A 27,654-nucleotide genomic window follows, 5' to 3' on the forward strand; every position below is an offset into this window, starting at 1 on the left:
ACAAAGCAGCAGAAATTCGTCAAACTTGACAGCAGTACAGTACCCGATTTTTAATAAATTCTTCCACTGCTCAAATCGAAAAGTGTTCAACTAATGAAAGTTAGATAACAACCTGGGGAACATGCACAAAAATTGGCTTCGCAAAATACTTTTCTGGCTATTTTTGATAATTTTTACGGTAACTGTCCAGAATCTGTTTTCAGGCAGCACTTCCCCAAATATCATCTTCCTCTCATTAGAAAACCACTCAAACAAACAAAACAAGTATGTACAAGTATCCAGCAATCATAATATGCAAAGAATGAGTGATGCCGGTATACCTCCCCCCAAGCTTAGGCTTTTGGCCTAAGTGGAGTTCAATCCCATCGAGGCCATGAGGTAGTATCTCCGTAGTACGATGAAGATGGATCATATTCCGGGTATGTGCTAGAAGAAGCACCCGGATACGTGACAGTGTAGTCGTAGGAGGGCTCGGCGTCCTCGGAGTCATGCTGCTAGTGGAAGTCTTGTATCTTCATATGTTCATCCACCTCCTCCTTAGTGCGTGACCATGGTTCCCTGTCAATACTGAACAAACCCGGCTGGGGAAGAGGGATTTCCTTCTCATTCCCGTCAGCAAACAACATTCTATAGACCATATTATCTAAAGTGGAATCAGTGGTAACAAAATGATGGCTTTTCATAGCAGCAATATCAAGCCTCCTAGGGGTTAATGGCACATCATTAGGATCAAGAGGAAGTCTTAAATGTGTTAAAACGCGCAGTGCAATAGTTCCTCCAAAAATAGGCCCCCTATTAGACAGGCGGCGAGCAATAAGAGAACCAAGATGATAAGATGTCCGTCCAGTAAGTGCAATATTCAAGAAAGCAAGATGGTAACTAGAAATATTGCTAGTGTTCTCCCTACCAAGAATGCTAGTAGCAATGTAATATGCAAAATATTTAATGGCGGGGAGTTGAATGTTCCTTATCTTGCCACGCTGAATGGTGCGACAATCATCATCGGTGATCCCTCGATAGAGCTCCAACAGGTCCCGGGGGTTGTCATCAATCCTCCTTGCTGTACCTACAGGGGCAATATCCAATGCACGACAAAAATCTTCCAATTCCATAGTAACAGGATTATCATAGATCTTGAATGCAACTGTCGGCTCATATTGCTTGTTGTGGAACTTGAAGCTCTCGACGAAAAATTTGGTGAGCATGTAGTATTGCTCCCTTTCATCTCCCACATAAGTGGTTAAACCTGCCCTGTTGACAAGGGTGAAGAAATCATCCAATATCCCTGCATTTGTTAGAAAATCATAACAAGGGAAGGATGAAGCATTAGGAGCTCCATTGTCCTCTTCGGGCGCGAAGCTAGGCGCGATGATATCCTCATTGTACGATCGCCTAAGCCGGGTGGCGGTCCTCGAAGGCCTCCCGGTGCTGGTTGTTCCTCTCTTGAACAATTCTCCAAAGTTGAAGTTCTTCATCTTTCTTTTCTGAAATTTTTCAACAAGTGATATAAAACTTGATTTGGTGACATATAATCAAGGGGAACTACTATAGGAACTTGCTAGAGTACTAATCATGCATCAAAACTAGTTTATACAACTTAGAATAAGCATGCAAGCTCACTAAACATGTTACCTACAGCAGCAAAATATTCAAGATATACTCAACCAAACAAAATTCTACTTGGATAGGCGGAGGAGTCACATACCGGAGAGCAAATGTGCCAAATTTCAGACAGAAATCTGGGCTGAGCAAGGAGATCGAAAAATCCTGAGCTCTTGAGCAAAAACGCGAGTGAGAGAAAACTGGTTCAAGTTTTTTCGGGAGAGAGAAGATGCTGGGAGAAAGAGATGAAGTAGTGGGGCAAGGAGGGGCCCACACCACAGGGTGGCGCGCCCCCCTCCTTGGCCGCGCCGGCTGGTGGTGTGGCACCCTGGGGTGCCCCACAGGTCATCCTCTGGTGCTCCCAGGTGCCTCTTCGAAAAATAGGACCAACGGTATAATTTTTGTGAATTTTTGAAAACTTTGAAAAATGCACATTTCTGGGTATTAAGTTTATTATTACTGACCAGGAAATTTTTTGAAAACTATAATTAACTAAGGAACTTTGCAAATCAAAAGTGCTACAGCAAATAAAACAAGTGGAGGAAGAAAGAGATGTTGTTTACCGCCTCTATGCATATAAAAAGTATTCGTTAACAAGGTTGATCAAGTCTTGCCACCGAATAAATTTTACATAACATAAGAAGAAATAAACCTCAAATCAATCATGTTACCTTGAATTGTATTGATATGGATCCAATCATAAGATTTTGATAACCTTCTTTAGGCTCATATATAGGACAATCGATAGTTCCAACTTTAATAGTTCTCACATTAGAAATAGTATTGACTCCACATATTTTATCAATCTTCTTTGGGAAATAGATAGTATGCTCCTCATCATCAACATTGAAAGTAACCTTTCCTTTATTGCAATCAATAACAGCCCCTGCGGTGTTAAGAAAAGGTCTCCCAAGAATAATAGACATATTATCATCTTCAGGCATTTCCAACACAACAAAATCAGTTAATATCAAGCAGTTAGTAGTAACTTGAACAGGAACATCCTCACATATACCAACAGGAATAGCAGTAGATTTATCAGCCATTTGCAAAGATATATCAGTAGGTATCAACTTATCTAGATAAAGTCTCTTATAAAGAGAAAAAGGCATAACACTAACACCGGCTCCCAAGTCACATAGAGCAGTTTTAACATAATTATTCTTAATAGAACAAGGAATAGTAGGTATACCTGGGTCGCCCAACTTCTTCGGCACTTTGCCATTGAAAGAGTAATTAGCAAGCATAGTGGAAATCTCCTCATTGGGGATTTTCCTCTTGTTAGTAACAATATCTTTCATGTACTTTGAATAAGGAGGCAATTTAATAGCATCCGTCAAAGGGATTTGCAAGAATAAAGGTTTCATCCAATCGCAAAATTTATTATAGTGTTCTTCTTCCTTTGATTTTAATTTCTTAGCAGGAAAAGGCATTTGCTTTTGCACCCAAGGTTCTCTTTCATTACCATGTTTCTTAGCAATAAAATCTTCTTTAGTATACTTTTTATTTTTAGCATGCTTTTCAGGTTCATCTTCTACCTCTTCTTTATCAGAAGCATCATTCTTATCATTATCATTATCATTATCATGTTCATTACCACTTTCAGTTTCAGCATCAGAAATAGAAATACTATTAGGATCATTAGCAGGTTCAGAGGATTCTACAACATTTTTATGTTTCTTCTTCTTTTTCTTCTTAGATGGAGCACTAGGTTCAATGCGTTGAGAATCTTGTTCAATTCTTTTGGGATGCCCTTCAGGATATAAAGGATCCTGGGTAGATACACCACCTCTAGTTGTTACTTCATAAGCATGTTTCTTCTTAGAATTATTATTAAGCAAGTCATTTTGCACTTTAGTGAGTTGATCAATTTGAGTTTGAATCATTTGAAAATGTTTAACAAGCACCTTAACATCATTAGAGGTTCTCTCCACAATATCATGCAAATTGCTAATAGCTTGAGAATTTTCCATTAGATGATTCTCTACTCTCATATTAAAATTTTCTTGCTTAACAATATAATTATCAAACTCATCTAAGCATTGCGCAGGAGGTTTCGAATACGGAATATCTTCCCTTGTAAAGCGTTGAAGGGAGTTTACCTCAATCATGGGTGAAGGGGGAATTATCTCACATATATCCTCTATGGGAGGTAGATTCTTCACATCTTCGAATTTAATACCTTTCTCCTTGAGAGACTTCTTAGCTTCCCGCATATCTTCATCATTCAATTCAATTAAACCCCTCTTCTTCAATATTGGCGTTGAAGTTGGTTCAGGTGCTTCCCAATCATCATGATTCCGGCTTATTCTAGCCAATAAATCTTCAGCTTCGTCTGGAGTTCTTTTCCTGAAAATACAACCAGCACAACTATCCAAATATGCTCTAGATTCAATGGTTAGTCCACTATAAAATATATCAAGTAGATCATTCTTTTCTAAATCATGTCCAGGTCTAGCTCTGATAAGAGAACAAAATCTTGCCCATGCAGCAGGCAATTTCTCTTCATCTCCCTGATCAAATCTGTAAATTCTCTGTAAAGCAGCATGTTGAGCACTAGCAGGAAAGTATTTTCAAAAGAAAACATCACGCAAATCAGATGGACTTTTAATAGAACCAGGAGGCAAATTATTATACCAAGTTTTAGCATCATCCTTTAATGAGAAAGGAAATTTTTTAATAAAAAAGTAAGTACGCATCTTGATATCATCAGAAAACAAGCTACTCATAGAAGAAAGTTCATTCATGTGTTCTACAGCACTTTCTTTTTCAGTACCACAAAAGGGTGCTTTCTCTACAATAGCTATATGAGATAAATCAAGAGAAAAATCATAATCTTTATCCTTAATGCATATAGGAGATGTGGCAAATTCAGGATCAGGAGATAGCTTATGTCTAACAGTATATTGTGCGAGAAACTTTTTAATGTTTCTTGCATCAGTAATAGAATTGCATTTATCAATAAAATCATCATTAAGCTCCACATAATCTTCATCAGGATCATCACTAGAATAATCAAGTTCAGGTGAACTAACAGGTGTAGTGGCATTTTCATCAGGAGTTTCAGCATTTTCAATTTGTCTAGACCTAGCAATTGTAGCATCTAGAAAGGATCCCAGTGAACCACTATCATCAAGCACAACAGAAATATTATCAATATTATGAGAGTTTTCAGATTCAGCAGACGTACCAGCTTGTGGCGGTGAAACAAGTTGACTTATCACAGATGGTGAATCAAGTGTAGCAGAGGTACTCAGAGTTGTACCTTTTCTTGTAGTGGATGGTAATATGGCGACTTTAGAATCGCGAGCTTTACCCATGATGGAGAATTTGCAGCGAACAATATCAATCCAAGTGAACTTCCAAATAAAGCTATGCTCCCCGGCAACGGCGCCAGAAAACGGTCTTGATAACCCACAAGTATAGGGGATCGCAACAGTCTTCGCGGGTAGTATAACCCAATTTATTGATTCGACACAAGGGGAGACAAAGAACACTTGGAAGCCTTAACAGCGGAGTTGTCAATTCAGCTGCACCTGGAAACAGACTTGCTCGCAAGAGTTTATCAGTAGTAACAGTTTTATAGCAGTAGCAGTAGTGAAATAACAGCAGCAGAGTAACAGAGACAGCAGTAGTGATTATAGTAAACAGCAGGATTAAAATACTGTAGGCACGGGGATGGATGACGGGCGTTGCATGGATGAGAGAATAACAATCATAGCAGGGCATTTGCAGATAATAATAAAACGGTGTCCAAGTACAAAGCAATCAATAGGCATGTGTTCCAATTATAGTTGTACGTGCTCGCAATGAGAAACTTGCACAACATCTTTTGTCCTACCAGCCGGTGGCAGCCGGGCCTCAAGAGAATCTACTGGATATTAAGGTACTCCTTTTAATAGAGTACCGGAGCAAAGCATTAACACTCCGTGAACACATGTGATCCTCACGTCACTACCATCCCCTCCGGTTGTCCCGATTACCACTGGGCCATCGGTTCCGGACAGCGACATGTGTATACAACTTGCAGGTAAGATCAATAAATAATGAATATCATGATGAAATAATAACATGTTCAGATCTGAGATCATGGCACTCGGGCCCTAGTGACAAGCATTAAGCATAACAAGTTGCAACAATATCATCAAAGTACCAATTACGGACACTAGGCACTATGCCCTAACAATCTTATGCTATTACATGACCAATCTCATCCAATCCCTACCATCCCCTTCGGCCTACAGCGGGGGAATTACTCACACATGGATGGGAGAAACATGGCTGGTTGATGGAGAGGCGTTGGCGGTGATGATGGCGATGATCTCCTCCAATTCCCCGTCCCGGCGGAGTGCCAGAACGAAGACTTCTGGCTCCCGCGACGGAGTTTCGCGATGTGGCAGCGTTCTGGAGGCTTTCTGGCGACTTCGACTTCTCCCCGTGCGTTTTTAGGTCGAAGGCATTATATAGTCCGAAGGAGGGCGTCGGAGGCCGGCCGAGGGGGCCACACCATAGGGCCGCGCGGGCCCCCCTAGGCCGCGCCGCCTTATGGTGTGGGGCCCTCGGGCCTCCACCTTACTTGTCCTTCTGGCTCCGTCAGTTTTCTGGGAAAATAGGGCCTTCTGCATAAATTCCGAGGATTTTCCCGAAAGTTGGATTTCTGCACAAAAACGAGACACCAGAACAGTTCTGCTGAAAACAGCGTTAGTCCGTGTTAGATGCATCCAAAATACACAAATTAGAGGCAAAACAATAGCAAAAGTGTTCGGGAAAGTAGATACGTTTTGGACGTATCACGAATGAACGCGCATTGGTTACGATCCACCAGCGACTCCATCCTAGGGGCTAGACGAGTGGCGAGCGCCTTCGCAACCAGCTTGGAAAAGATATGGATCAGGCTGATTGGACGGTAGTCGCCGATCGCAGCCGCATCCGGGCGCTTAGGCATAAGGTCAGAAAGGCCTGGTTGAGACCTTGGAACCCGCGCCCGCACAACGTGAACAGCTTGTGGAAGGCTGCCATGAAGTCACCCTTAGAGCATCTCCACTCGTTGGCGCTCCCCACGCCCAAATCCGGCGAAATTTTCATCCGGATTGGAGGAAAATTTGGCCTGGGGAGCGCCGAAGTTCCAGCCGTCCCCTCGGCAGGAAACCCCCAACCTCGCCCATTTGACATATTTCAAACAAATTCGACATAAAATTTAACAAGTTCGGTGAACATGAGTCAGAAAATTGCTGAAACAAATTCGGCGAAAATCAGTACAATGTTTAACAAGTGCTGAAATAAACAAAGCACAAAATTTCACAATTTTTGAAACAAATTAAGACAGACTAGTTGGTGTCGGCGTTGGCGTTGCCTCGGAGCGTCCATATGTGCTCCACCAGATCATCTTGCAACTGTTGATGCATTGTAGAGTCTCGAATCTCCTGGCGCATAGAAATGAAGGCGGCCCATGATGTCGGCACCTGGTGATTAGGCTGCGCAAGAGGACCCTCTCTCTCATATGGTGCTTCTTGCTCAGCCAGAGGAACCGGATGTTTTCGCTCATTTTCAATAATCATATTCTGTAAGTACACACAACAGTTCATCACCTCCCACATCTGATCTTTGGACCAAGTCATAGCGGGGAAAAGGACGACATCAAATCTCTGCTGGAGGACACCAAATGCACGCTCGACGTCTTTTCGACAAGCTTCTTGTTTCTTGACAAACTCGCAAAGTTTGGGGGTGCTAGGTTTCGAGATAGTCTTCACAAATGTTGCCCACTTTGGATAGATACCGTCTACAAGGTAGTATCCTTTGTTGTAGTGCCGACCATTGATGACATAGTTCACCGAGGGAGCATGACCCTTGATACGTCTCCAACGTATCGATAATTTCTTATGTTCCATGCCACTTTATTGATGATACCTACATGTTTTATGCATACTTTATGCCATATTTATGCATTTTCCGGCACTAACCTATTAACAAGATGCCGAAGAGCCAGTTGCTGTTTTCTGCTGTTTTTGGTTTCAGAAATCCTAGTAAGGAAATATTCTCGGAATTGGACAAAATCAACGCCCAGGATCTTATTTTTCCACGAAACTTCCAGAAGTCCGGAGAAGAAACGAAGTGGGGCGACGAGGCGGCCAGACGCTAGGGCGGCGCGGCCCAAGCCCTGGCTGCGCCGGCCTAGTGTGTGGGCCCCTCGCGTCGCCCCTAAACCTATCTCCTCCGCCTACTTAAGCCTTCGTCGATAATAACTCCAGTACCGAGAGCCACGATACGGAAAACCTTCCAGAGACGCCGACGCCGCCAATCCCATCTCGGGGGATTCAGGAGATCGCCTCCGGCACCCTGCCGGAGAGGGGAATCATCTCCCGGAGGACTCTTCACCGCCATGGTCACCTCCGAAGTGATGAGTGAGTAGTTCACCCCTGGACTATGGGTCCATGGCAGTAGCTAGATGGTCGTCTTCTCCTAATTGTGCTTCATTGTTGGATCTTGTGAGCTGCCTAATGATACGTCCAAAACGTATCTACTTTCCCGAACACTTTTGCTATTGTTTTGCCTCTAATTTGTGTAGTTTGGATGCAACTAACACGGACTAACGCTGTTTTCAGCAGAACTGTTCTGGTGTCTCGTTTTTGTGCAGAAATCCAACTTTCGGGAAAATCCTCGGAATTTATGCAGAAGGCCCTATTTTCCCAGAATAATGACGGAGCCAGAAGGACAATTAAGGTGGAGGCCCGAGGGCCCCACACCATAGGGCGGCGCGGCCCAGGGGGGGCCCGCGCGGCCCTGTGGTGTGGCCCCCTCGGCCGGCCTCCGACGCCCTCCTTCGGACTATTTATCGGCCTCGACCTAAAAACGCACGGAGAGAAGTCGAAGTCGCCAGAAAGCCTCCAGAACGCCGCCACATCGCAAAACTCCGTCGCGGGAGCCAGAAGTCTCCGTTCTGGCACTCCGCCGGGACGGGGAATTGGAGGAGATCATCGCCGCCATCACCGCCAACGCCTCTACATCAACCAGCCATGTTTCCCCCATCCATGTGTGAGTAATTCCCCCGCTGTAGGCCGAAGGGGATGGTAGGGATTGGATGAGATTGGTCATGTAATAGCATAAGATTGTTAGGGCATAGTGCCTAGTGTCCGTAATTGGTACTTTGATGATATTGTTGCAACTTGTTATGCTTAATGCTTGTCACTAGGGCCCGAGTGCCATGATCTCAGATCTGAACATGTTATTGTTTCATCAAGATATTCATTGTTTATGGTCTTACCTATAAGTTGTATACACATGTCGCTGTCCGGAACCGATGGCCCCGAAGTGACAGAAATCGGGACAACCGGAGGGAATGGTAGTGATGTGAGGATCACGTGTGTTCACGGAGTGTTAATGCTTTGCTCCGGTACTCTATTAAAAGGAGTACCTTAATATCCAGTAGTTTCCCTTGAGGCCTGGCTGCCACCGGCTGGTAGGACAAAAGATGTTGTGCAAGTTTCTCATTGCGAGCACGCACGACTATATATGGAACACATGCCTATTGATTGCTTTGTACTTGGACACCGTTTTATTATTATCTGCAAATGCCCTGCTATGATTGTTACATGAGTTTCTCTCATCCATGCAACGCCCGTCATCCGTCCCCGTGCCTACAGTATTTTAATCCAGCTGTTTACTAAAATCACTACTGCTGTCTCTGTTACTCTGCTGCTGTTATTTCACTACTGCTACTGCTATAAACCTGTTACTACTGATAAACCCTTGCGAGCAAGTCCGTTTCCAGGTGCAGCTGAATTGACAACTCCGCTATTAAGGCTTCCAAGTGTTCTTTGTCTCCCCTTGTGTCGAATCAATAAATTGGGTTTTACTTCCCTCGAAGGCTGTTGCGATCCCCTATACTTGTGGGTCATCAAGACTATTTTCTGGCGCCGTTGCCGGGGAGCATAGCTTTATTTGGAAGTTCACTTGGATTATTATTGTTCGCTGCAAATTCTCCATCATGGGTAAACCTCGCGATACTAAGATCGCCATATTACCATCCACTACAAGAAAAGGTACAATTCTGAGTACCTCCGCTACACTTGATTCACCATCTGTGATTGATAAACTTGTTTCACCGCCACATGCTTCGCATGTGGGTACTTCTGCTGAATCTGAACACTCTCATAATATTGATAATGCTTCTGCTGTGCTTGATGATAGTGGTTCATTGGGATCTTTTCTAGATGCTACAATTGCTAGGTCTAGACAAATTGAAAATACTGAAACTCCTAATGCTACTACACCTGTTAGTTCACCTGAACTTGATTATTTTAGTGATGATCCTGAGGAAGATTATGTGGAGCTTAATGATGATTTTATTGAAAAATGCAATGCTACTACTGATGCAAGAAAAATTAAAAAGTTGCTTGCAGAACATGCTGTTAGATATAAACTGTCTCCTGATCCTAAGTTTGCCACATCTCCTATAAACATTAGGGATAAAGATTATGATTTTTCTCTTGATTTATCTCATATAGCTATTGTTGAGAAAACACCCTTTTGTGGTACTGAAAAAGAAAGTGTTGTTGAACACATGACTGAGCTATCTACTCTTAGTAGCTTGTTTTCTGATGATGTCAAGATGCGTACTTACTTTGTTGCTAAAATATTTCCATTCTCATTAAAGGATGACGCTAAAACTTGGTATAATAATTTGCCACCAAATTCTATTAAAAGTCCGAAAGAATTGCTTGATGTTTTCTTCCGCAAATACTTTCCTGCTAGTGCTCAACATATTGCTTTGCAGAGAATTTATAACTTTAATCAGGAAGATGAAGAGAAATTGCCTGAGGCTTGGTCGAGATTTTGCTCTCTTATTAGAGCTCGGCCTGAGCATGATTTGGAAAAGCATGATTTACTTGATATATTTTATAGTGGACTAACCATTGAGTCTAGGGCATACCTGGATAGTTGTGCTGGTTGTGTTTTCAGGAAAAGAACTCCAGACGACGCTGAAGAATTATTGGCTAAAATAAGCCGGAATCATGATGAATGGACTACGCCTGAACCAACTCCAACGCCAATATTGAAGAAGAGGGGTTTAATTAAATTGAATGATGAAGATATGAGGGAAGCCAAGAAGTCTCTCAAGGAGAAAGGTATTAAATCTGAAGATGTGAAGAATCTACCTCCTATAGAAGATATATGTGAGATAATTCCCCCTTCATCCATGATTGAGGTAAACTCCCTTCAACGCTTTACTAGGGAAGATATTCCGTATTCGAAACCTCCTGCACAATGCTTAGATGAGTTTGATAATTATATTGTTAAGCAAGAAAATTTTAATATGAGAGTAGATAATCATTTAATGGAAAATTCTCAAGCTATTAGTGAATTGCATGATATTGTAGAGAGAACCTCCAATGATGTTAAGATGCTTGTTAAACATTTCCATATGATTCAAACTCAAATTGATCAACTCACTAAAGTGCAAAATGACTTGTTGGGGAATAATTCTAAAGAGAAACATGCTTATGAAGTAACAACTAGAGGTGGTGTCTCTACCCAGGATCCTCTATATCCTGAAGGGCATCCCAAAAGAATTGAACAAGATTCTCAACACATTGAACCTAGTGCTCATTCTAGGAAGAAAAAGAAGAAGAAACATAAAAATGTTGTAGAATCCTCTCGAACTCGTTAATGATCCTAATAGTATTTCTATTTCTGATGCTGAAACTGAAAGTGGTAATGAACATGATAATGATAATGATAAGAATGATACTCCTGATAAAGAAGAGGTTGAAGAAGAACCTGAAAAGCATGCTAAAAATAAAAAGTATACGAAAGAAGACTTTATTGCTGAGAAACATGGTAATGAAAGAGAACCTTGGGTGCAAAAGCAAATGCCCTTTCCTGCTAAGAAACTAAAATCAAAGGAAGAAGAACACTATAATAAATTTTGCGAATGGATGAAACCTTTATTCTTGCAAATCCCTTTGACTGATGCTATTAAATTGCCTCCTTATTCAAAGTATATGAAAGATATTGTTACTAACAAAAGGAAAATCCCCAATGAGGAAATTTCCACTATGCTTGCTAATTACTCTTTCAATGGCAAAATTCCAAAGAAGTTGGGCGACCCAGGTATACCTACTATTCCTTGTTCTATTAAGAATAACTATGTTAAAACTGCTCTATGTGACTTGGGAGCCGGTGTTAGTGTTATGCCTTTTTCTCTTTATAAGAGACTTTACTTAGATAAGTTGATACCTACTGATATATCTTTACAAATGGCTGATAAATCTACTGCTATTCCTGTTGGTATATGTGAGAATGTTCCTGTTCAAGTTACTACTAACTGCTTGATATTAACTGATTTTGTCGTGTTGGAAATGCCTGAAGATGATAATATGTCTATTATTCTTGGGAGACCTTTTCTTAACACCGCAGGGGCTGTTATTGATTGTAATAAAGGAAAGGTTACTTTCAATGTTGATGATAGGGAGCATACCGTTTATTTTCCCAAGAGGATTGAGAAAGCGTGTGGAGTTAATACTATTTCTAATGTGAGAACTATCAAAGTGGGAACTATTGATTGTCCTATATATGAGCCTAAGGAAGATTATCAAACTCTCGTGATTGGATCCATATCAATACAATTCAAGGTAACATGATTGATTTGAGGTTTATTTCTTCTTATGCTATGTAAAATTTATTTGGTGACAAGACTTGATCAACCTTGTTAACGGATACTTTTTATATGCATAGAGGAGGTAAACAACATATCTTTCTTCCTCCATTTGCTCTAGTTGCTGTAGCACTTTTAATTTGCAAAGTTCTTTAGTTATTTGAAGATTTCGAAATTTTTCCGGCGTAATAATAAACTAAATACCCGTAAATGTGCGTTTTTCAAAGTTTTCAAAAATTCACAAAAATTATACCGTTGGTCCTATTTTTCGACGAGGCACCTGGGAGCACCAGAGGATGACCTGTGGGGCACCAGAGGGCGCCAGACCACAGGCCGGCGCGGCCAAGGAGGTGGCCGCGCCACCATGTGGTGTGGGCCCCCCTTTGCCCCAATTTGTCATCTCTTTCTCCCAGAATAGTCTCTCTCCCGAAAAAACTCGTACCAAGTTCCTCTCTCTCGCGTTTTTGCTCCAGAGCTCCAGATTTCTCGATCTCTTTGCTCAGCCCAGATTTCCTGCTGAAATTTGGCACATTTGCTCTTCGGTATGTGACTCCTCCACCCATCCAAGTAGAATTTCGTTTGGTTGAGTATATTTTGAATATTTTGCTGCTGTAGGTAACATGTTTAGTGAGCTTGCATGCTTGTTCTAAGTGGTAGAAACTAGTTTTGATGCATGATTAGTACTCTAGCAAGTTCCTATGGTAGTTTCCCTCAATTATATGTCACCAAATCAAATTTTTATGTCATTTGTTGAAAATTTCAGAGAAGCTATGAAGAAGTTTAGCTTTGGAGAGTTGTTCAAGAAAGGGACAACCAGCACCGGGAGGCCTTCTAGGGCCGCCACCCGGATTAGGCGATCATATAATGAAGACATCATCGCGCCTAGCTTCGCGCCCGAAGAGGACAACGGGCCTCCTAATGCTTCTACTTTTCCATGCTATGATTTTCTAAGGAATGCAGGGATACTGGAGGATTTCTTAACCCTTGTCAACAGGGCAGGGTTAACCACCTATATGGGCGATGAAAGGGAGCAATACTACTTGCTCACCAAAGTCTTCGTCGAGAGCTTCCAGTTCAACAACAAACATTATGAGCCAACGGTTGCATTCAGGATCTATGGTAATCCTGTTACTATGCCATTGAAGGATTTTTGTCGTGCCTTGGATATTGCCCCTGTAGGTACAGCAAGTAGGATTGATGACAACCCTCGGGACTTGTTGGAGCTCTACCGAGGGATCACCGATGATGACTGTCGCACCATTCAGCGGGGCAAGATAAGGAACATCCAACTCCCCGCCATTAAGTATTTTGCATACTACATTGCTACTAGCATTCTTGGTAGGGAGAACACTAGTAATATCTCTAGCTACCATCTTGCTTTCCTACTAGCATTCTTGGTAGGGAGAACACTAGTAATATCTCTAGCTACCATCTTGCTTTCCTGAATATTGCACTTACTGGTCAAACCTCCTATCACCTTGGTGCTCTTATTGCTCGCCGCCTGACTACCAGGGGGCCTATTTTTGGAGGAACCATTGCACTGCGTGTTTTAACATTTCTTAATCTTCCTATTGATCCTAATGATGTGCCATTGGCCCCTAGGAGACTCGATATTACTGCTATGAAGAGTCATCATTTTGTTACCACTGACTCTACTTTAGATAATATGGTGTATAGAATGTTGTTTTCTGACGGGGATGAGAAAGAAATTCCTCTTCCCCAACCAGGTTTGTTAAGTATTGACAGGCAATCATGGTCGTGCTCTAAGGAGGAAGTGGATGAGCATTTGAAGATAAAAGACTTCCACCAGCAACATGACTCCGAGGAGGTCGGGACCTCCTACGACCACACCATCACATATCCGGGTGCTTCTTCTAGCACATACCCGGAATACGACCCATCTTCATATTACGGAGACACTACTTCATGGGATCGATGGGATTGAACTCCACTTAGGCCAAAAGCCTAAGCTTGGGGGGGAGGTATACCGGCATCACTCATTCTTTGCATATTATGATTGCTGGATACTTGTACATACTTGTTTTGTTCGTTTGAGTGGTTTTCTAATGAGAGGAAGATGATATTTGGGGAAGTGCTGCCTGAAAACAGATTCTGGACTGTTACTAGAAAAATTCGTGCGCACAGCCAGAGCGTTATTTTGAGCTGCCAATTTTTGTGCAGGTTCCCCAGGTTGTTATCTAACTTTCATTAGTTGAACACTTTTCGATCTGAGCAACGTAAGATTTTTGTAAAAATCGATTTCTGTACTGCTGTCAGGTTTTGGCAGATTTCTGCCATCTCGATTTTCTGTGTTTCTTTTAATTTGCTATTTCTTGTTCTTGCTTTGTTTCTTTCCCAAAACACAAAAAAGACCAAAAATATTTCTGTTGTTTCTCTTCACCATTTGTTTGCTTTGGTTTCTTGCATTTGTTTCACTTTATTTGCTATTGCTAGTTTGCTATAAGAAAACCCAAAAAGATTTTACTTTGTTTGTTTGTTTCCTCTTGTTCTTGTTCTTAAATTCGAAAACACCAAAAATATTTGCTGTTCTTCTTTGGTTTGTAAAGTTCTTTATGAGTTCAATGGTCTTCGGTGGCTGGAGCGTGGTTTTCATTTCATATTATCCAAGCTGCACAAGTGAAAAGGCAATAATGACGATCTACGACAATCTGATTGTGGTGAGAGGCTGGTATGAACTCTATTTGTTTTCATTTTTGTACATATACTCATCCATATGAGCATGCTTAGTTGGTTCATGTGAGATATATGTTATTTGAGAAAGTCTAGTAGTTCATGATCTCTCATGTTTAGCTCCAATTTATTAATATGAGTAGCATGTCATGGATGTTTGCTTGCATTGTTTTATTCATAAGTAAGTATGGCATTGTGGTATCCTCCTCTGAATAATTCATTTATATCGACTTGGCACATGCTCACGCATGCATATGACTGAACAAAAAGTCAATTAAGCCTCGATGATCTATATTGCTTCAGAGTTCTTGTATCACTTTTATGCCTCCGTTAATTTATTTTGCCGCAAGCATGATTATGACGATTCTTGCTCTCTTGATTTGTCGCTCCCTAGTCTATTGCTAGCCTTCACTTGTACTGAGCGGGAACGCTGCTCGTGCTTCCAAACACATGAAAACCAAGTTATTCCAGAGTGTCCACCATAAATACCTATGCATGGCATTTCAAGCCATTCCAAGTAAATTCTCATGCGCTACCTTTAAAACCTTCAAAATGCTTCTCAATTTGTGTTTATGTTTCATAGCTCATGAGGAAGTATGTGGTGTTTAGCTTTCAACCTTGTCATTTACTTTTGACGGACTCTCATATGGACTAGTGGCACATCCGCTTATCCAATAATTTTGCAAAAAGAGCTGGCAATGGGATTCCCAGTCCCGAATTAATTAACTTAAATAGACACTCCTCCATGGTTTGTGATTGTTGGACGGCACCCGAAGGATTCGGTTAGCCATGGCTTGTGTAAGCAAAGGTTGAGGGGAGTGTCATCATCATAATAAAACTAAAATAAAAAGGCACTCCTTCATGGTATGAGATTGTTGGCAGGCACCCGAGGATTCGGTTAGCCATGGTTTGTGCAAGAAGGGTTGGAAGGAGTGCCAAATAAATATGCAATAATTCATGGGAGCCGCTCTTGAAAGTCTGGTTGGCGAGGTAGTTAGTGTACCCATTACCATTTGTTGACAACAACAAACACCTCTCAAAATAATTTTACTCCTGTCTTTATAAAAATGAAAAGCTCTAGCGCATGTTAATCCCTGCTTCCCTCTGCGAAGGGTCAATCTTTTACTTTTATGTTGTGTCTCCATTATTTCTTTGAGCACTATCTTGAGAGCACAACTGTCATTCTTAGTATAATATGCTTGTCTCAAAATATGATTGATTGTGGTATAACTTTGATGCATTTATCTTTTGACAATCACTACTTCTAGTCTTTCTATGAACTCCAAAGGTGCCCGGGCATTTATGTTTTGCCAATCAAATACAGGCAAGCGAGATACCACTTTATCATACTCTCTTATGAACATTGCAATCCTGCTTATATACATGATTCATGATGCTTATTATTAATTGTTGGCACCTCTCCATGATTGACATAGCTGTTAGATGATCTTATTTGCATGTATCTCATTATGAATTGCTTAAGTATTAGCCATAGCATGAGAATATATACATCATATGAGCAAATGTGTTCGTGAAAGTTCTTTTATCGCTCAGTTGTTAACTGAATTGCTTGAGGACAAGCAATAAGCTAAGCTTGGGGGGAGTTGATACGTCCAAAACGTATCTACTTTCCCGAACACTTTTGCTATTGTTTTGCCTCTAATTTGTGTAGTTTGGATGCAACTAACACGGACTAACGCTGTTTTCAGCAGAACTGTTCTGGTGTCTCGTTTTTGTGCAGAAATCCAACTTTCGGGAAAATCCTCGGAATTTATGCAGAAGGCCCTATTTTCCCAGAATAATGACGGAGCCAGAAGGACAATTAAGGTGGAGGCCCGAGGGCCCCACACCATAGGGCGGCGCGGCCCAGGGGGGGCCCGCGCGGCCCTGTGGTGTGGCCCCCTCGGCCGGCCTCCGACGCCCTCCTTCGGACTATTTATCGGCCTCGACCTAAAAACGCACGGAGAGAAGTCGAAGTCGCCAGAAAGCCTCCAGAACGCCGCCACATCGCAAAACTCCGTCGCGGGAGCCAGAAGTCTCCGTTCTGGCACTCCGCCGGGACGGGGAATTGGAGGAGATCATCGCCGCCATCACCGCCAACGCCTCTACATCAACCAGCCATGTTTCCCCCATCCATGTGTGAGTAATTCCCCCGCTGTAGGCCGAAGGGGATGGTAGGGATTGGATGAGATTGGTCATGTAATAGCATAAGATTGTTAGGGCATAGTGCCTAGTGTCCGTAATTGGTACTTTGATGATATTGTTGCAACTTGTTATGCTTAATGCTTGTCACTAGGGCCCGAGTGCCATGATCTCAGATCTGAACATGTTATTGTTTCATCAAGATATTCATTGTTTATGGTCTTACCTATAAGTTGTATACACATGTCGCTGTCCGGAACCGATGGCCCCGAAGTGACAGAAATCGGGACAACCGGAGGGAATGGTAGTGATGTGAGGATCACGTGTGTTCACGGAGTGTTAATGCTTTGCTCCGGTACTCTATTAAAAGGAGTACCTTAATATCCAGTAGTTTCCCTTGAGGCCCGGCTGCCACCGGCTGGTAGGACAAAAGATGTTGTGCAAGTTTCTCATTGCGAGCACGCACGACTATATATGGAACACATGCCTATTGATTGCTTTGTACTTGGACACCGTTTTATTATTATCTGCAAATGCCCTGCTATGATTGTTACATGAGTTTCTCTCATCCATGCAACGCCCGTCATCCGTCCCCGTGCCTACAGTATTTTAATCATGCTGTTTACTAAAATCACTACTGCTGTCTCTGTTACTCTGCTGCTGTTATTTCACTACTGCTACTGCTATAAACCTGTTACTACTGATAAACCCTTGCGAGCAAGTCCGTTTCAGTGTGCAAATTTGAATTGACAACTCCGCTGTTAAGGCTTCCAAGTGTTCTTTGTCTCCCCTTGTGTCGAATCAATAAATTGGGTTTTACTTCCCTCGAAGACTGTTGCGATCCCCTATACTTGTGGGTCATCACCTAACATAATCAAGATCATCTATCTGTAATGCTATATGTTGTGTTTGTTGGGATCCGATGAATATGGAATACTATGCTATGTTGATTATTAATCTATTATCTATGTGTTGTTTATGATCTTGCATGCTCTCCGTTATTAGTAGAGGCTCTGGCCAAGTTTTTGCTAGTAACTCCAAGAGAGGGTATTTATGCTCGATAATGGGTTCATGCCTCCATTAAATCTGGGACAGTGACAGAAAGTTCTAAGGTTGTGGATGTGCTGTTGCCACTAGGGATAAAACATCGATGCTATGTCTAAGGATGTAGTTGTTGATTACATTACGCACCATACTTAATGCAATTGTCTGTTGTTTGCAACTTAATACTGGAAGGGGTTCGGATGATAACCTGAAGGTGGACTTTTTAGGCATAGATGCATGCTGGATAGCGGTCTATGTACTTTGTCGTAATGCCCAATTAAATCTCACTATACTCATCATATCATGTATGTGCATGGTCATGCCCTCTTTATTTGTCAATTGCCCAACTGTAATTTGTTCACCCAACATGCTTATTCTTATCGGAGAGACGCCTCTAGTGAACTGTGGACCCCGGTCCATTCTTTTAATCAAATATAATCTACTGCAATACTTGTTCTACTGTTTTCTGCAAACAATCATCATCCACACTATACATCTAATCCTTTGTTACAGCAAGCCGGTGAGATTGACAACCTCACTGTCACGTTGGGGCAAAGTAATTTGGTTGTGTTGTGCAGGTTCCACGTTGGCGCCGGAATCCCTGGTGTTGCGCCGCACTACACTTCGCCGCCATCAACCTTCAACGTGCTTCTTGGCTCCTACTGGTTCGATAAACCTTGGTTTCTTACTGAGGGAAAACTTGCTGCTGTACGCATCACACCTTCCTCTTGGGGTTCCCAACGGACGCGTGCTGTACGCGTATCAACCCTCAACAAGCTTGGAAAAGATCGGGGAGCAGTTTAGGACGTTGATGTCATTGTTGGATCCAGGCATACCAAGGAAAGAGTTCCAAATCCAGAGATCATGGGTAGCCACTGCTTCAAGTTTCACAGTGCAGCCGTTTTTGTGACCCTTGTACATTCCCTGCCACGCAAACGGACAGTTCTTCCATTTCCAATGCATGCAGTCAATGCTTCCAAGCATCTCTGGAAAACCCCTAGCTTCATTTGTTGCAAGGATCCTCTGAGTGTCTTCGACAGTGGGTGATCTCAAGTAAAAGTCCCCGAACACTGCTATGACGGCCCTGCAGAACCCGGAGAGCCAATCTCGGGCGGTGGACTCCGCCATCCGAAGATAGTCATCTCGCACCATCACCGGGAGCTCCATACGCCAGCATCCTCATAGCCACTGTGCACTTCTGCAGTGACGAAAATCCAACCAAGCCAGTGCAATCCGCCTTGCATCTGAAGTAGGGGTCAAAGTCTCGGATGGCATACACAATTTGCAGAAATAGTTTTCTGCTCATCCTGAAACGACGCCTGAAAACAGTCTCACCGTGCAATGGATTGTCGGCGAAGTAGTCGACGTACAACATGCAGTAGCCCTCCATTCGTTGTCTCAGCTTGCACTTCTGACGATCTGGTGCCGACCCACCACATCGACCAGTTGCCACCCCGACGTACATGCTTGATAAGCAACCGAGGATCATCATGTGTTCCTCGTCTTGGGCGGCGGCTGCCATCTCTTCTCGCATAAGCTCGACGAACATCTCCTCCTCCTCTTCGTCCGAGTCCATGGCCGGCGAGGCAAATGGACGAACACCTGACGGGCGTAGTCGAGGCAACCCGAGCCGCGAACGACGAGGAGTAGGCCGTCGTCGGAAAACAGGCCGGCGGAGGAGCAACCAGATAGGCCGTCGTCGAAAGACGACGGAATATAGGCAAGTGGGGAAGGAGGGACGGCGGAATCTGGACAACAAGCCGGCGTGGTGGTGCCGGCGGCGAGAGAGATACGAGGGGTGGGGGAGATTTTGAGCGAGGTGGCGGTGGGGTTCGTGTGTCGAGTCGCCGACAGATCGGGTCCTTCCCCGCTTTTCACTCGTCCGGACTCCCCGATAGCTCCCCGGGGGACCGGGGATGGCATGGGCTCGCCGGATGGATGAAGGGCCAAATCCGGACGAAAACGAGAAACCGGGAGCACGTGTGGACCGAATTTCACCATCCGGATGGAAAAAACGTCACTCGCTCGGGGGTCTCGTCGGGGAGAGTGGTCTTACCCACTCCCCAGCACTCTCCTTTTGCAACTTGCAACCCTCCCGTTCCAATTCCTTCAACTAAAATACTAAATACTAGTATGTACATATAGAATTTGCTTAGGCACTCTTGCCTTTACCCTTCTCAGTCCTCGACCATCCCGCTCCTTCGTCAACCCCTCGCTGCCGCCGCCACCGCCGCCGCCGTCGCTGCACAATTGCCAGCTCCCGTTTCTGCACGGTATACCCTCTGATCACTAGTACTGTACTATTACTACTTGCTTTGGCTGTGTTCTTGCGTTCTTCGACTTTCTTGGAGAGATCTGAGCTCGGCGACGGGAGTGGTTAGAATGCCCTGTTCCTTGATTCGGCCTAGGGTTAGCAAATCCCGGACGGCGATGTTAGGATTTGGGTTCCAGGTGGATTTTGTGTTTCTGACGTATCTATTTTGTACTCCCCCTTGGGATTATGAGATAGGCTCTTTTTTCACATGCTGAAAATGATGGCGAAGGTTTTGAATATTGTTTCATCTTTCAGTTTCTCGCTGATGTGCTTGTTTATATGTGATATTGTTCTAATACCTTTGGTATATCCCTAAAAAACCTGAAGTATAGCAAATCATGTCGGAGGACTGTACTAAATCATAACAAAACAGTACAGGTTTATCCAATTGTTGCTTCAGTTGTTGTTCACATGTTGTACTGGTAGCAAATTAGCTATAACATGGTAGTTCGTTCAATAGAGCTTTAATATTTGATTTCAGGAAGACAGATTTGTAAGTGTGTATGCATTTAGGGCTTGAAGCTCAGATGACGTGGTGTGCTTCTTGATTGTTGCTTTTGTGGTACCTTTCAATTTAATAATTTGCTTTTCGTAAGGATATGTTTATCATTAGACTTAGACAAGTATCAAACACTTGTCCTGCACAAACAAATCACAGAAGAAATATGAGATCCTTTTATCTGGAGTTGTCTTGTTAAGTGTAGTTAACTATATTCTAGTTTCCTATTGTTCATACTGTTTTTCCCTTTGTGTTCTAAGGAAGTTGGTGGGCTAGCTAATTACCTACCAGTTCTCTGTATTGCAAACCAGAACAACGGGTACACTTGCTGGTGACAAGATGAAACTGTACAAGCATCTTTGGCTGTTCTTCTAGCTGCTAAAGCATGACCATTAGATACAAAATATTATTACAAAGTTGTTGATAACGACCAATCAGAATTCATGGATGAAATATGGAAACCAGAGCTCTGAATCTCACTGTTGTGATTTAGTATCCGGCCGGTGCTTGTTCGTCGGATACCATACTTCGAGAAATTTGAACATATGTTTTGACGCAAATATTTTAAAATGTTAAGTTTTATGTACTCCCTTATGTTTTGACGCAAATACCATACTTTGTACTAAATCCGAGTCAATTAAAAGGGATCGGAGGGAGTAATAGTTATTGTTTAATCTTCATTGTAAGAGGAAAGCTGAGTGGAAAGGAAACCAATTCATTTCTTACTGAATTTTTTAAAATCTTATGCAGAGTTTTCTGTTGATTCCATTGGCCATCAGAATGCAAGAAAAATAATTGGATGCTTTACTTTCGAGTTTAATAATTTGTTTAATCATCACATGGGATTTCTATCAATAAATAATCAAGTCATCATATGTTTATACTTAGGGCATTTTCTATATGTGCACACATGTAGAAATGTTTTTTTTGACTCGAAGCATGCATATGTGTTTATATTCATTGTATACCGTGTTTGGCTTTGTTCTAAAATTTGTTTCCCTCTCACTTGAGAGCAGGCCGAGCACTTAATAGCTGTTTGCAACTTCATGCTTGTGGTTTTGCTCAGCATTTGTTCTCTAATTAAATCTGTGGGAAAGGTTCGCTGGTTGGAGGCAGAGTTCGATATCGGCAAACTGACAGTCATATATGCCTGGCCATTGAGTTTCGTGATTTGGCTAAAATAACTAATGAAGGTTACAAAGGGGCTGTTTGGTTCCCAGCCATAAATTTCCAAGCCAAATTTTGGTAGTAGCCACACTTGTGGTGAGCCATACTTTGTGGCAAAACTGATCCGTTTGGTTGGTGAGTAAAGTTTGGCATAAAAACAGTGGCAGCCGTTCGGTTTGCTACTACAAATGTTTGGCAAAAACCTGTGGTAGCTGTTTGGATTGTCACCACAGATTTACAGAAAGCAGCTCAAATCATATATTGGTAAGATTTACACACAATTAAGCATCTAGCCATGTACGTACACACAAAGGAAGAAAGCAATGGTAGCAGATTAAAAAAAGCATGGCAGAACATGCATCTCCTGGATCGAACAGGACCTAAAAGAATCGATTGCAAGGCATGAGAAAAGGAATCCTTTCTCCTGCCGCACAAACTGGCCCCGAATCTGCTTTCGTTTCCGCTGCCCTGCTTTCGTTTCCGCTGTTACTCTTCTTGCACTCCTCTCTGCTTCAGATCTGTATATGAGTGGGAACGAGATGTCAGCCAAATGGTGGAGGTGCGTGGAAGAGGTGGGAGAAGGGGCGGTGGCGAGGGCAACCTGTTCTGAGATGGGTGAGGTGGCTGCGGCGAGATCAACCACATCAGGAAGGAGAGCCACCATGGAGTGAAAGAGTGGGCAGGGGAATTTCGCGCGGAATAGTTTATAATGAAGGTGCGTCGGGTGTAGTAAACTAGTAATATCGCGGCAGCTCGGCTAATTTTGGCGGAGTTGGCAGCCACATGCCGGCGTGGCGGGCAAAAACAACGCCAAAGTTTTCTGGTAAAAAAATGTGGCGGGAGGGCGGCAAGACTATGGCAAGCCAATCTTTCTTAATGAACCAAACACTTGCCAAATGACCTTTTGCGAGCCAAATTTTGGCTTGGCAATCTATGGCTGGGAACCAAACAGCCCCTAAATGCACACATTGGATAGGGTTAGAGCTGACATATTTGTCTAACTCAAAAAATGCATTTGATAACCGATTTTTTTCTTATTCCCATGAGCTCTTAGATTTCAGTTCTTAACGAGCTAGTGTATTGCGTTTAATCTAACCTTTTGTATTCAATAATCAAAGTTTCGTATTTTCTTCCCTATCCAGAATTTTCACCATAATTATCCTCGAGAAGATGATGCATAACATGTAAGATGGGGAAAGTGTTGATGTATACACTGTAGTTAGGCAAGAAAATATGAAAATAATTAGAAAGTCAGTAAAACGGAGTTTTTTTTATAGATAAATTAAATATAAAAGTAAGATTGTGTAATAAATAAAAAGCTATTCGTACACCTCAATAAAAACTGATGATCTCATTGAACAGGCCAGATTCGACAATTGGATGAAAAGCTGCAAGCTGCCATAGATGACTCAGTCCAAATCCAGCTAGTTCAAGGTAAGTCTGTGGCTGATGATTGAATCAGATTTGTTTATACTTGACGGAGAAAATTTAGATGCAGGGCTGACATCGAAAGTCTTGATGTCATAGTAGAATTTGTTATGATTTGCTTGCATGAAATATAATGTTTTCGCTGTTTACAAATGCATTGACTCTAATTATCCGCGAAACAGATCTTGTGGGACATCACTGATCTCTTGTGGGCATACTTCTGTTTAAGAACTTTGTTAATACTGGCGTATGGTCTAAAGTGTCAGTATTTCGTTGGTCCTGTTAGTAGTTCAACTTGTATCTTGTTCTTTGTGGAATGGAAGATCACTGAAAGAAAAAGGAAAGATCCATATGTGTATGTCTTTGAAACCATATCATGTTATAATGTACTAAGTCTGTTGAAACTACTTGCAATGTTTTATTTTCATCTACTTTGGGTTGTTGACTGTAAGAGCACACACACATTTGGTTACAATAAAAAACAATTGGAGCATAGCAACCAACCTGTAATTGCTCAGAACATAAGAACAAGCTAATCTCATTCACTTGGTTTTTCTATGTCAGACTTCCAATCAAACTGGTAGCCAAGAACAAAAAGGTTAGTAGCAAATATTGATATGTAATAAACTTTTGATATGTCCAATACTGAAGATAAAGAATTACGGCGTGCAAATAATGTGTTTTTTATTCTCCATGTTTGTTTTTTTGTTGGCATTCTCAATGTGTGTTTTTGAAGGGCAGCCTTTGCGCAGTGGTAAAGCTGTTGCCTTGTGACCAGGAGGTCACGGATTCAAGTTGTGGAAACAGCCTCTTGCAAAAATTGCAAGGAAAGGCTGCGTTCAATGACCCAATGTGGTCCAACCCTTCCCCGGACCCTGCGCAAAGCGGGAGCTTCATGCACCGGGCTGCCCTTTTTATTCTCCGTGTGTGTTTTTACTTAGAGCAGCTAATCTCTATGGCTGGACATGGTCATTCTTCTTGGCAAGGGTTATTTTTTCCCCTAATCAACAATTTAAGCTATTGCGCTGTTTGAGAGATCACTTATCTTCATGCATGGTAGTCTTCTTTACAATTAGTTTTGACATTATTTTTATATTCCATGCAGGCATATGCTTTGAAGGCTTCTTTCTCTCGTGGTATTTTCTAAATCAGACGTATTTAGTGATTTCATCAGATGCTAGCTCATTTCCATGTTTTAACCATATTATATGTTTGCATCAGTTGCAGATCATACGATCTTAATGGGGCATGACCATATCGCTCATATAAAGGTAACATGGTCTGTTCCAAGTAATATTTGCCAGTATAATCACTGGATTCTGACATTACTTGCTGTTCTTCATTTTCTGGTATAGAAGCTCATGGCGGATGATTCACTTGGTGGTATGTTCTCTACTGCATTTCTCTAAAAGCCTCTTATTTTTCAAGCATAATTCTTGATGTCAAATGGAAAGAGTGTGCGTGTTTTTGTGTTTTCACTTTTGTGGTATTGAATCCATATTTCCGCTGTTTATGCAAGTTTCTATTTTTGTGTAGATAATTCTCAGCCTGAAGGTACTGATGGAAGTTAATTTATGACATTTGCTTTTTTAATTTGGATCTACCTCTACAGTTTCTCCATGCACTTGGTTTGATATGCTCTTATAAATATATTTTCTTGCAACTATCAGCACAATTATATGATATCTTAATGTGACCAATTATCACTTGTCATCTAATAGTACTTATGGTATATTCTTCATATGTATATACCTTATGTCTTCCTTACGTGTTCCCTTTCTGTAAAATAGACAGGAAAAGTTGTCAGGAACCTGGTTGCAATGAAATTGTCAACGGAAGGAGAGCGTACTGCATTAGTCACACTGGAGCGTATTCGTCACAACAGCATAGTTACGTCCAGAGTTCACATAAGAGCTCAGATTTATATATGTCCCCTGTTAAAGGTAACCAGTGTACCGAACCTGGTGCCAGTACAGTAACATGCACTGAGCAAGATATACGTATCAAATATGAAGGGGGTGATCGAGACAAACTTAAGGATAGCTCTGGTAACACCCAGGGCGATACTGGAGTAGCAATCATCCATGGTACTGACGTACTTTGCAATCACGAGAACTGCACAAAGCAGGCCCAGGGTAACGCATTATACTGTAAGTTACACAGTGGTGGTAGTAAGGGTTGCTTGGTACGGGGCTGTATGAAAGCTGCACATGGTGGCACACCTTTATGCATTGGCCATGGAGGAGGGAAGCGGTGCATTGTTGCTGGATGCCCAAATGCAGCATGTGGCCAAGGCCGTAGTGAGTATTGTGTGAGGCATGGTGGTGGCAAGAGATGCAAATTTGAAGGGTGTGCGAAGGGTGCACAAGGGAACACAGACTTCTGCATCAGGCATGGTGGGGGAAGGCGGTGCAAATCTGAAGGATGTACAAAGAGTGCACAAGGACGGACAGATTTCTGTATCAAGCACGGCGGGGGCAGTCGGTGCAAGTCCCAAGGATGCAATACGAGTGCAAAATGGGGGACAGATTCCTGCTCGGTACACCGGAAGAGGTTGCCTGGCGAGGATAATGCTACCCCTGAAGCTTTGCCACTCCCATCTGGAAAACGTCGATCGGCGAAGAAACCCAAAAAGGCAGTAAAACAATCAGGAGTCTCCCAGGGGACAATCACTTCTACTGTATCTACAGCTGGAAGCAGCACACAAGCAAAGGGTGTTCATGTGGCTACCATGCCTTCAAACCGTGAATTGTCACACAAGATTGTAATGGCAGCAGCCATGGGTCCTACTCAGGTATTACCACTCTCCATGAAACCACCAACACAGTCCGGAAGAGTGGTTTCAGCAGAGGATGCAGCAAAAGCAGTGCGACGCTGAATCTTTAAAAGAGACGGTGCGGGTGTATGTGAAGGCTTGCAGTGCTGTCAATCTCTGATTCTTGATTTGGACCGGGAGATCTCAAAGCCATAGGTGTCCATTGTTACAAGTCGTCACTGTCTCTTTTCAGTCTAACCTGTCATTCTCTTTGTATTCTGTAATGTTGTGTGGTGCTTCGTAGAATGGAAACTGCTGACTATGTGAAGTTGTGGACGATTAGCAAGGAATTTGCATCCTTTAATGAGGTGTGTGCGAGAGACACTGAATGGGCAGAACGTGGCAGGTGCTGCTTGTGATACTAGTGCGTCTGTCGTGCAAACTGGAACACGTTTAGAAGAAAACAATTTGGTTATTTGAGATTCTGAGTACTGGTATTCGCAAATTCTGTATGTTACCCATTTTCTTTTCGTCTGAGATCAAGTTTATGGTTCAGTTTGCATTGTTGAATTGTTTTTGACTTCTTTCTGTTCCAGTGTCGCCAACTTGGTTGATCTGATCCGAACACTAGCTTGTTGTCTGATTACAGTAGAATAGAATGTCCCAAGTCAACCCATCCGGGTTTGATGCACATCCTCGCCAGATTAGAGCATCTCCAGCTGTTGGCCTCCCGTAGAGCCGGATGGATGTAAAATTTGGTCTAGGAAGCCTTATTTTCCTAGCGGCGAGTCTAGGATGGATGTAAAATTTGGACAAATATAGGCGAATTCAGATAAACCAGACGAAATACGTTCAAACATAGGCATAATTTAGAGATTTTTAACATATATAGACGAGTTTGTACATATATATAGGCCGAATTTGTAATATATTTGAATTCGGCCAGAGGGAAACATAAACTAAAGCTAAAACACGGCGATCTGCATACCGAAATGGCGGTAGTAAGCCGTGTAGTCGCAGCCGTCGTCGTCGTCGCTGGAGTTGCCGGCGTCCTCGGGCGGCGGCACCTGCTAGCTGCTCTAGCTGGCGTCTCCGTACCAACGGCTGGAACCCTAGCCAGGGTCGCCGTGTGGCGGCATCGGCCGATACAGCTCGTCGTCGCTGCTCTCCTCGAGCTTGATCAGCGGCACGTGTGCGACGTGTGCGGTGGGTGTGGCGCGGGCGGCGCGTCGCCGCGCGGCCGCCAGGTCAAGCAGACGCCTCTGCTGCTCCACCTCCTGCCTCTCCCAGTCCTGCCTGGACCAGGCGAGCACGACGTCCATCGGGAGGGCGTTGTCGGTGGGGACGAGGTCGATCAG

General features: G+C 42.8%; 1 protein-coding gene across 22 annotated transcripts; it reads left to right on the forward strand.

Annotated features, from left to right (window-relative positions):
- The first annotated feature begins 20,234 nt into the window (after nt 1-20,234).
- Nucleotides 20,235-26,781, forward strand: LOC127326071 (uncharacterized). Of its 22 annotated transcripts, none has more exons than XM_051352897.2 (8): nt 20,235-20,406; nt 23,476-23,547; nt 24,106-24,139; nt 24,647-24,677; nt 24,763-24,812; nt 24,897-24,924; nt 25,078-25,095; nt 25,332-26,781. In XM_051352897.2, exons 5-8 carry the CDS (start codon nt 24,783-24,785, stop codon nt 26,417-26,419), a joined length of 1,164 nt encoding a protein of 387 aa, XP_051208857.1. In that variant the 5' UTR covers nt 20,235-20,406; nt 23,476-23,547; nt 24,106-24,139; nt 24,647-24,677; nt 24,763-24,782; the 3' UTR covers nt 26,420-26,781. The 22 variants fall into 22 exon arrangements, with proteins under 22 accessions (XP_051208857.1, XP_051208871.1, XP_051208862.1 ...); XM_051352911.2 differs by having other exon boundaries at nt 24,900-24,924; XM_051352902.2 differs by having other exon boundaries at nt 24,769-24,812.
- Nucleotides 26,782-27,654: the final 873 nt, after the last annotated feature.

Source organism: Lolium perenne, chromosome 6 (genome assembly GCF_019359855.2).
Source record: "Lolium perenne isolate Kyuss_39 chromosome 6, Kyuss_2.0, whole genome shotgun sequence".
Lineage (NCBI taxonomy): Eukaryota > Viridiplantae > Streptophyta > Magnoliopsida > Poales > Poaceae > Lolium > Lolium perenne.

Coding starts and splice junctions, on each gene's coding strand:
- LOC127326071 (XM_051352897.2), top strand. CDS start 24,783: ATGGGGCATGACCATATCGCTCATATAAAG. Junction 24,813..24,896: donor ACCATATCGCTCATATAAAG/GTAACATGGTCT, acceptor TTTCTGGTATAG/AAGCTCATGGCGGATGATTC.